This window comes from Copadichromis virginalis, linkage group LG17 (assembly GCF_057382275.1).
Source record: "Copadichromis virginalis isolate Kocher_CV1m ecotype Utaka linkage group LG17, C_Virginalis_male_GT1.1, whole genome shotgun sequence".
Lineage (NCBI taxonomy): Eukaryota > Metazoa > Chordata > Actinopteri > Cichliformes > Cichlidae > Copadichromis > Copadichromis virginalis.
Window position 1 is genome coordinate 41,167,508 of NC_140634.1, and position 10,723 is coordinate 41,178,230.

Here is a 10,723-nt window from a genome sequence, read left to right on the forward strand (position 1 = left end):
CATACTATGTCAATGGGGACCAGCAACTGTTTGGTTATCAACATTATTTTGTTCAAAAGAAATTCATACAGGTTTATAACAACTTAAGAGTGAGCAATTGATTAGAGAATTTACATTTTTGGTTGAACTGTTCATTTATGAATTTACAAAAATGCAAATTGAACCACCAATCATATCATAAGGCATACCTTTTGACATTCCTTGATAACATTCTGAAGTTCTTCTTCTGCAACCTTAATTCTGAAAAAGAAAATATACAATAAAGAAAATAGAAATTGCTTATTGCTATATTTGAACTCTAAGTGAACTGCTATTAACATGATAAAGATGTGATCACTTATAAAGATGTTTATTGATCAGTAATAAGCAGATTAGACATAGCCTAGCTACATTCCCTGTTTAAAAGAGCCAACTCCAACTCCAGATCATTCATTTGGGAGCCAGAGTACCTTATGGTATGGTAATTTATAAAGATAATTTTTTCCTTACAATTTTCATTGTGGCTATTAATTACATTTGATAAAATTTACTTAGAATGATGTTTATACCATTGTTTTAAGCAACTGCATGTCCTATTTTTACAAGAACATAAGCTGAAAACACTAATTGAAAATCCTTCAATGCTATTCTGGAGTATTAAGCCCCAAATGTCTATTACACATTGGCTTTGTTTATTCTTGATAAAAAACAAACAAACATCTTAAGCATGCAGTGGACGATTATTTGCCACTTTGAACGATTACATAATTGTGGCATCCTTAGTGATTGCCACTAGATTAATTGATTGATTGCCCTATGGCATTCGTTAATGTTAAAGAGTGAGGGATATTACATTACCAACACACCTTTCTTTTTGTGCCCATCTCCGTTTGGTTCTTGAAGGAATTTCCTCTTCAGGATCAGTTAGATAACGTTTATACGAAATCCTTTCAGGAGGCTCGCTCATTTTGACTCACACGTGACCTGTTGATGACATTAAAATCACATTGAAGAAAACATCGAGGATTGTAAAACAGAAACTGCAACATATAAAATAAATGTAGTGAAATATATGCTTACCGAGCAGTTTTCCAGGGAGTTCGCAAAATTGCAGCGTCTTCTTCCGCGAGCGTCTGCACACGCAATGGAGACCTTAACAAAAACTTTAAAAACTTAAACGTAAAGTCCCAAAAACGTCCGTCTTTGTACGTCACAGGATTAATCGAAAAAAAGGTACTTAAAACAATATAATATGTTTTTTCTATGAAATCTATGCTCACCAGAGATTATTCAAAAAATGCAGCGTCTTCGTTCTAGATCTGTAGGTTGTGTGAAAGTGTAAAGGTTAATGAGCGGAGCAGAGTATGTGCATGCGCGTTGCCATTGTGCTTTTTATAAATAAAGATAAAATAAAAAGTAAATATTGAAATATTCCCAAACATGTGCAATGAACGCGCAAAAAATATTAATAATAGTAATAAAAAAAATTATTAGTTGTTGTTTCTTGGTTCGCATTGCCGGCAATAAGTCGGACTCGTTCCCGGTGGGTGATGGGCTCCGCCAAGGCTGCCCTTTGTCTCCGGTTCTGTTCATAATTTTTATGGACAGGATTTCTAGGCGCAGCCAAGTGGCGGAGGGCTTTCGCTTTGGTGGCCTCAGAATCTCATCTCTGATTTTTGCGGATGATGTGGTTCTGTTGGCTTCATCGGGTGAGGGCCTCCAGCTCGCACTGGAGCGGTTCGCAGCCGAGTGTAACGCAGCGGGAATGAGGATCAGCACCTCCAAATCTGAGGCCATGGTTCTCAGCCGGAAAAGGGTGGAGTGCCCACTCCGGGTCGGGGATGAGTTCCTGCCCCAAGTGGAGGAGTTCAAGTATCTCGGGGTCTTGTTCGCGAGTGATGGGAGAAGGGAGCTGGAGATCGACAGACGGATTGGGGCTGCGGCTGCAGTAATGCGGACGCTGCACCGGTCAGTCGTGGTGAAGAGGGAGCTGAGCGTAAAAGCGAAGCTCTCAATTTACCGGTCGATCTACGTCCCTACCCTCACCTATGGCCACGAGCTGTGGGTAGTGACCGAAAGAACGAGATCGCGGATACAAGCGGCGGAAATGAGCTTCCTCCGAAGGGTGGCTGGCCTCTCCCTTAGAGATAGGGTGAGAAGTTCGGCCATCCGGGAGGGGCTTAGAGTAGAGCAGCTGCTGCTCCACATCGAAAGGAGCCAGCTGAGGTGGTTCGGGCATCTGGCAAGGATGCCCCCTGGGCGCCTCCTGGGCGAGGTGTTCCAGGCATGTCCCACCGGGAGGAGGCCCCGGGGCAGACCCAGGACACGCTGGAGAGATTATATCTCTCGGCTGGCCTGGGAACGCCTTGGTATTCCCCCGGACAAGCTGGAGGAGGTGGCTGGGGAGAGGGAGGTCTGGGCCTCTTTGCTTAGGCTGCTGCCCCCGCGACCCGACCTCGGATAAGCGGATGAAGATGGATGGATGGATGGATGTTTCTTCCCCCCCCCCCCCCCCCTTTTTTTTTTTTTTTGAAATATAACCGATGTTTGAGGCGCAATTTCCGAATGGCCGATATACAGACGGGAAGACACAAGCGGATAATGTTCGCGTTAATTAAGTGGTCGGAAGATGGAAAGTTCTCAATTCTGCCAACTGAACACATTCGGGATTTTGATGAGGAGGAATACTTAAACGGTTTGGAGGAAAAGGACGTTTATTTGGTGGAGTGGCGACAAGGCGCCAAGGAGCCAAAAGGCGGGTGGCCGGTCTATGAAGCCTCCATCATTAAGCTAGCAGGTGCCTTTTCTCCAGTATAATATTACTTTATTGTCGCTTATTTGTTAATCAAAATATGTAACTTAATTATATTATGATGTACTTTAGCCTTTTTTATTATTATTCTGCCTCCTCAGAAAGGGAAAAAACTTTGCAAACAAAGCTTAAGGAAATCGAAGAACAACTACCCAAGCCAGAGGTGCTTAAGAGAAAAAGTAAACCTTCTATGAAACTCCTTGAGGCCACAGAGGTCACAGACGAACCGGCAGCTAAGAAAAAGGTGAGTGTTTCGCCACGCGTACACACACAGACATATATACTAATATATATATATACCTGTTTTGTGTATATATATATGTATGTGTAACCCCCCCTAACATTTTGAGATCATTCCTTCATACAGAAGGTGGCTTTTAAAGAGAGAGTTTTTTGTTCCATTTCTTAGGCATACCCAACAGACCAACAAAACGATCTAAAGTTATGGAATGAAAAGAAACTTGAACATCTACAGCGTGTCATTAATCAGTTGAGAGAAGAGAACTCGAATCTAAAAAGAGAGAACGATAGGCTGAAAAATGAAATACTTGAAAGTAAGTACTGTACTATTGCATGTTTTATGTGTGTGTTTACACTTGTCATATACAATAACTATCAAAACCTATTCACATTTAATTTCACTTTCACAGAAATCCCACCTCTCCTTCAGGCTACACAGCATTTAATTACCAAGGTTAGAAACAAAGCACAGTTATCCTTCATTAATAATCACTAATTACAATGTTCCACATTTCCTTGCCTTTTTAATCATTTTGAGGCCTTTTGGAGTTTTTTTGGGGTTGTTTAGCAGTAATGTTTGTGCCTATTTATTTTAGCCCATGAAAATGAATGCAGATCTTCCTGACGTAAGTAAAATCTAATTAATTTTTTGTCATTACCATTAATTTTGTTGCTTTGTTGTTTTTGTGCAGTTTGCAATCATATAAACCTAACAAGCATCAGTCAGCAGTGTGCCTAACCTAAACAGATTCTTGCTTTATTCACATATGTAGTTATATGTACTTGTACATTGTACCTAGGGTTGCGACGACTTGGCACCGCCCCATTGTTGTGACAGCCCTGATTGTACTTGTACACTACATCGGAACAGGGAACAGTCTGCCACATTAATGTATTTTTAAATGACTTGTTTCTAATACATCAGTTTTTCTCTTACAGATGTCAAAGTCTCAACCTGATGCTGCCCTCCCTCATCCTCCTAAAGTAAGTATTAGTTGTTGTGGTTTTTTACGCAGTGTCTGTGTCACGTGATATTATGTCACATGCTAAGCATAACTATTGAAATAATAACTGTTTTATAACAGATTTTCCCAAACACTAGCTATGTTTGTTGTCATTCAGACCAGTACTACTGGTTAGACATTGCTTAATAAGGATTGTGTTTTTTTAGCTGCCATCACCAGTGTGTGAATGGGTTGATGACTGAATGTGTAAAGCGCTTTGGGGTCCTTAGGGACTAGCGCTATACAAATACAGGCCATTTACCATATAATTGATATTCCCGATTAATTTCTCATCTCTGATTGAATGCCTTTGTTTGTTTGCCTTTTTTTGACCATAACAAGACATTTTTGCAGGATATATATGGTGAATTTATATGCATAGATACAGTCGTAGTGCTTGACACATGCACAGAGCAGTAGATGGACTAGTAGGGAAATAATTACAATCATGATGTTGATTGCTGATGTCAGTATATATATTTTAGAGGAATGTTTTGTTTTTCACCCAAAATGAACTATATTCTTCAGAAGAGATTTTTTACCCCACTGGATTCTTATATATTGTTTTTTTTTTTGCTTGTTTGTTTGTTTGTTTTTTCTCCAGAACATGTATGCTGTACCTATTTACTTGAATTGTATAGATATATTTACGTCATCAAAATATGTCACATGACTTACAAGGTTTAGATTGTTGTGCAACATTGTCACATTCTGATATTTATTCAGTGGTTTTATGGCAGTCAATGCTATGTGTATTTTTTTTAATCTTTAAATATTCTCCTTTATAGGTGCCCAACTCTTCATGCAAAGCGTCTGGGGATTCTAAAGTAAGTATTTTTGATTTTGCTTTGTGCCACCGCGAAATGTCAATCTTTCTTATTAAAGTGTAAAGACTCAATCATCTAAGTTATTCTGAGTTCTTCCTTCTTTCATTTAGTTTACCAGTAATACTCTGTCTGTAACAACATTGTTGACTTCATATGTATGTGTTTATTTATTTAAAGGGTTCCAGTGATGCTGAATATGTAAGTAATTTTGCTGAGAATTTAGGTAGGTGCAAACTCAAATGTGTTTTTTAAAAACAATTTATATTGAAACACTCTTTTTATGTGATTGCAACCACAGGTGGAGTTAGCACATGCTACAGGGATAAAAATTCTGAAACATCAGTGGGCTACTGCTCTTCAGGCCCAAACACCCACTTTAATGGTGCGTGTTCTTCTGATGGCCGTCTTCCCACTGGAGGTTTTGATCCAGAGCAATTTAAAAGGTAAACAGCTTTGAAACTTAGTTCCAATGGTTAGCTAATAGTATTTTAAAAAGCCTACTTCTCTGTCACCAGTTTCTTTACCAAAAAGCATAATATTGTAGTTCAAATGTTTAGATGAACAAAGATCAGATTTTTGGAAATGTAACTAGCCAGACACTCAAATGTTAATGCTTTTTATAGGAGGACACAGCAAAACAGACATCGGCGCAGAGCGAAGAACTGCCCTTGATAAAGAAACCATGACAGCCATATATAGTAAGTGAAGACTGTGTATCTAAAATTGCATACTGCACAAGTAACTCACTTTGCAACAATAAAAATTGCACAGATAGGTGATGAAGCATTGAAGTGGTTGGACTCAGACAAAGAAGGTCAACAGATTGAATGCTGGAGAGTAAGGATAGATGACCAAAAGGGGTGTTAGTATTACTGTAATGTGAACTGGATAGACTTTCCATCGAGGGGAAAAAAAAAGGTAAAATTATGTGGAAAATATATCTGTATCTCTATAAACTCTATAGATATATATTAATATATATATAAAATATAAATATATTTTGAAATGTATTTTAGCGCATATATTTTTTGGCCAATTTTTGTATATTTTGAAATATATTTCAAAATATATTTCAAAATATTTTTTTTTACCGTATGGGCCCAGTTTTGGTTCATCTCCACTTTTCACCCTGTGATCCACAGCCCAAATTACTGTACGATTCAGAGAAAATTAACAGTAAACTTTACCCAATATACAGTACTGTACTTTTATTATCCTCATCTTTGAGCTCAGATTACACAAAAACTGTAAGAGGTGACACTGATATTTCTCTAGATTCTGGCTCTAGGCCATCTCCACTTTTTACCCAGTGATCTACCCCAAATTACTGTATGGTTTTCCAGAAAATTAATACTAAAATTTACCAGATTTACAGTACTGTACTCTATATATTCTCATCTTTGACATCAGATTACAGGAAAACTGTAAAAGGTGACACAGATATCTTACTGGATTCTGACTCTGGGTGACCCCCACCCTTCACCTTGTGATCCACGCCCAAAATTACTGTACAGTTTTCTGATAAAATTATAACCTAATCCATTACTGAACAAATACTAAAACATAATATATATACACTCAACAAAAATATAAACGCAACACCTTTGTTACTGCTCCCATTCCCCATGGGATGGACGTAGAGATCTAAAATTCATTCCAGATACACAATATAACCATCCCTCCCAAACAGTGGTCACAAATCAGTCCAAATGTGTGGTAGTGGGCACATCTGCTATACTGAGATAATCCATCCCACCTCACAGGTGTGCCACATCAGGATGCTGATCTGACATCATGAGTAGTGCACAGGTGTACCTCAGACTGCCCACAACAAAAGGCCATGAACACAGGTCATGAACTGTGGGTACCGGTATGAGGAGAGAAGGGGGACAGGACTGGATGGTGGGTTAAGGTTAGGATTTGGTTGGGGGAGGGAATTGCTAAAAGTCCTCATCTCGTCTTCAAATCCCTTCTTTCCTGTATTAAGGAGAATCCTGCGACAGTCCGTTCAGACCCCTCCCTGCCTGAGGAGGGGTCTGAACCGGGTCGGGTAGAAGCTGGAGTGGAAAATGGGTTAGGGTAGAAAGGGAAGGGTGAACTGCCAGACAGTCACACAAAAAGCAAGCATCTCCTCCTTGCACTGAAGTGGCTGCAATCAGCTGGAGGTCCAGGCTCCAGTGGATGAGGGTACAGGTACTCAACAGGTACAGGGGGCAGCCACGGCATGTTGGTCATGAACTGTTGAGATGGAGATGAATGGCTGCTGGGGTAAAAACCAAACAACCCAACTATGGAAGGCTCCTCACATACCCTCGAGGATACTGGGCAAACCCCACTCAATGAGGGCACCTCAAGAGCCGAAAGAAACATCCAAAATTATTGTTTTATATTATATTATTTTATATTATATTATATTGTTTTATAAAAAAAGCAAGAAAAATCTTTTCATTTCAGACTGTTGAGGCACACTTGGTTGAGTGGAGCTTCAGTGGCACTGTAAACTATCTGAAAACACATTCACTTCAGTAATTATAATCTTTTAAATGGAAGTAGATCAAACAAGCAACAAGAAAAACTACTCTCGTTCAGTGTAACAAAAAGCACTGTAACAGCTTCATATAGCAGAAGCTTCTCCTGACCACTGGAGCATAGCTGATTCTATAATGAACAGAATAAACAATTATTGAAAGAAGAAGAACTTATTTCTGTCCAAAGGACCTACTGAGCATTGGAACTTAAGAAAGGTGAATCACACCACTACTCTCCTCCCACTTTTCAAGGCTTATGGGGATGCCTCATTTACACACTGGTTCCACTGTTCTAACATACACATTGCTGCTCTACTAGTCGAGTGAATGTTGTCCTTCTGTGCCGAATATCACAGTAGGAAGTGCAGGAATCTGTTCATCTAAACCTGTAATAAAGTTGTTAAGATGCAACATTGTGGCTTGTTCTTTACAAATAAGGGCCTTAGAAAGATTGCTGACTGCTCTGCCTTTAGTCCCATTTTCAGCTCCATCACTGGTATTCAGTCCAAAGTTATAAAACCAGATTTTCCACAGGGTGCTTTCTCCAGCTGGGCCTCACCGGGTGGCAACATTTCGCTCATGGAAATCTGTCGATCTGTACCCCTCTGCTTTATAGGACGGAGGAGTCTGTGCACATAGGAGTCACCGATGATCACAGATATTTTCTTCACATGAAGATTCCAGTCCTGCAGTTTCCTCTGTGTGTTGGGGTCTCTCGTTGGAGTGCAGACCTGTTGTTCTGGTGAGGATGGTGAGGAAGGAAGACAATAAGAGGAGGAGTCCTCTGTTATTCTTGTTTGGAGGCAGGTCTGCACACAAGGTTTCAATCTGTGTAGGTTTGTGAGTGTAACTCAAAGCTGTATTGTTTCAGTGAGGGGTTGACACGGTTATTCAGCTGTGTCGTTTCCCTGCTCACCTGTGGCTGTTGTTCTGGTTTACAGGGTGTGTCACTGCTGATGTGGTAGCTGGATTCCAGTCTGCTAGCTTGGCTATAACCACCGCCTGGTTCTGGTCCAACGACTCGGGCTGGAGACGGCGGCCCAGGTTCCATTTCTCCCAGGATGCTGCCATCTCAAAGGGGCCTCTCTAGAGAACTGAAAACAAATTTTAAACTCATACTCTATGCTTTGGTTATAATAGTCATGAAGGATAAAAATTGATCTCTGAGCCGAGTTTTTAGCATCTCCTCAATTAGAGTCTGTGTCCTTCTATTGAGATAGCTGGTCTAATCAAAGTTACTAAATTTGTGGTTATTTTTATTCAGAGATTGATGATAACGGTCTTCTGAAACATTTTTCTGATGATCAACCGCTTTAATAAGTCTGTAAATTTTGCAAACTTTAATAAAAAAAAGTGTGGATCATCCGATTGTACTCTATTCCTCCGAGGTTCAGCTCTTTCATTCAGGGTGGATTTTACATACCGTTTGTCTCTGGCCACTCCTCGTTAAAATCTCCGATCTCCACCAGTCTGTACAAGGTAACAGATCGTGTTGTTTTTTCATGTTAGGCTTCTTCTGGGTTAGGCCTTCCTGTTGTTCATGGTGGAAGATGGGTGCCTTTGTTGACCTAGGAGGGATAGCTGGAGACAGGTATTCTGAAATTGCCTTCTTTATTTTTTTTAACGTAATTTGAGATGGGCTACGTAAAAGGTATTTGCACATACCAAGGCAACTCTTTGGATTCCCCGTCCATAAACATCCGACAGTTCTGAAACATGGTTTTTTCCACACAGAGGATGGGAGAGGAGGAGGGGTGAGGAGGGGAGAGCTGGATGGGGAGGGTTCTGTGGGTTCATAAAATGGAGGTGGTCTGGTCTGATGGATTCCTCAAGCAAACGTGTCTGGTGGCAGTTTTATTTTCACCTAAATAACATTTGGGTGGGAGGAATCGGATCCACCGCAAGGCTTCTTTTTAAACAATTTTTCCCCGTTGTCGTAGCCGTTAACTTTTTAAGTGTTGTGTCTATCCCGGTATTGTTTAGTGGAAGTTCTCAACAAGAGAAAACATTTGCCAGTGAAATAATAAACCATGTTTTAATAGTATTGATGGTTAAAAATAAACAAATACAATTGATAGATAACATATATAAATAAAACCATAGTCATTAACTTTGTTTGTAGTGTATATACACACGCATGCAATCTTTTATACACTATTTTACAAATTCAAGGAGTTCATATACTTAATATAAGGATGGATAAATACATAATAAATAAACTATACTTATTGTATTGTTTAAATGCTATACAACGTTATAAACATATACAATACATTTTTTCCATTTATTTACCACTGTAAATGTTCTATGTACCACTTAGGATTTATGTCAACTTCTCATCTCTATTGGCAGGTTAAACATCTCTATGGATGAGCTTTATGAAGAGTGTGTCACTGCAACCAGCCTTCTGAAGCACCTCACCAAAGAACATCAGGAGAAGGAAAAGTGGCAGTCCAAGGGAACAGCAGAGAAGTGGATGGAAATTCTTCAGGCAGCTGACCTCCCCAATATGCAGGCTGTTGTATCCTTTGTACTCAGCATCCCATCTTCCACTGGGTTTGAGGAGAGGATTTTCTCTCTTATGAAGAATAAGTGGACTGATGTGCGGAAAAAATGTTCTACTGAATTAATTAGAAGTGAGCTCATTGTCAGTCTAAATTATGATATGTCTTGCTCAGAGTTTTACTCTGCAATCCTGAACGACAAACAACTCCTAACTGCAGCAAGAGCTAAAAAAAAAAACACAAATGGAAAAAGTAGTCTGTTTCCACATAATGTAGCATTGAGCTTGAGTTCATGAGTTTGTTGGATTTTTTTTACTTCAACTTTCAGCTACAGTCAAGGCCTTTGAGGCACAGATGTTGTGTTTACAGGTGTTCCACAGACTGTTTTTTTTTTACTTTTCTAATTGCACTAAATGTGCACTGTTACAAGAATGTTTTTCTTTCTATTGTTTTCTATTAATTTATATAATTTTAGGTTAAGCAGGACAGAGTTCTTTGTGTTAATTTTGTCATTTTGCACAAAAAGTGAAGCGTACCAGTCTTTCGTTTAGGAAAGAGACCTATTTTATTGTGTTAATGTTGTCATTTTGTGTTAAAAATAAATGGATAAATTATCATTTGTTTGCCATGTGTTCATATCACAAAGAATATGCATCTACTTAAATGAACTTCAAGTCAAATGGTTAAAAAAATAATTTCACACACAAAAAAAGAGCTAAAAAAAAATTCACCACACAGGGAAGGGTGAAGACAATTGGGTCGCTCGGCCCTGGCCACGAAGTGTCCCTTATTTATTTTTCAGGGAGTTGGCAACCCTACTTGGAATTGA

At 39.4% G+C, this 10,723-nt stretch overlaps 1 protein-coding gene and 1 long non-coding RNA gene across 2 annotated transcripts; one reads left to right on the forward strand and one right to left on the reverse strand.

Annotated features, from left to right (window-relative positions):
• Nucleotides 1-2,548: 2,548 nt before the first annotated feature.
• Nucleotides 2,549-5,762, forward strand: LOC146690000 (uncharacterized). The gene is made up of 9 exons (XM_085437085.1): nucleotides 2,549-3,035; nucleotides 3,201-3,345; nucleotides 3,442-3,485; nucleotides 3,628-3,657; nucleotides 3,971-4,015; nucleotides 4,824-4,862; nucleotides 5,040-5,060; nucleotides 5,161-5,305; nucleotides 5,486-5,762. Exons 1-9 carry the CDS (start codon nucleotides 2,850-2,852, stop codon nucleotides 5,566-5,568), a joined length of 738 nt encoding a protein of 245 aa, XP_085293211.1. The 5' UTR covers nucleotides 2,549-2,849; the 3' UTR covers nucleotides 5,569-5,762.
• Nucleotides 5,763-7,292: 1,530 nt separating this feature from the next.
• Nucleotides 7,293-9,522, reverse strand: LOC146690001 (uncharacterized). Its single transcript, XR_014916130.1, has 3 exons — nucleotides 8,814-9,522; nucleotides 8,307-8,484; nucleotides 7,293-8,129 (listed from the first exon to the last, which is right to left on the reverse strand). It is a non-coding gene; the product is annotated as an uncharacterized LOC146690001 (long non-coding RNA).
• Nucleotides 9,523-10,723: the final 1,201 nt, after the last annotated feature.

Bases quoted from the DNA above. Each gene is read 5' to 3' on its own strand.
- LOC146690000 (XM_085437085.1), top strand. From the start codon at position 2,850: ATGATGTACTTTAGCCTTTTTTATTATTATTCTGCCTCCTCAGAAAGG. The intron at 3,346-3,441 runs GTAAGTACTGTA...TCACTTTCACAG, and splicing joins GAAAAATGAAATACTTGAAA to AAATCCCACCTCTCCTTCAG. The intron at 4,016-4,823 runs GTAAGTATTAGT...TCTCCTTTATAG, and splicing joins CCCTCCCTCATCCTCCTAAA to GTGCCCAACTCTTCATGCAA.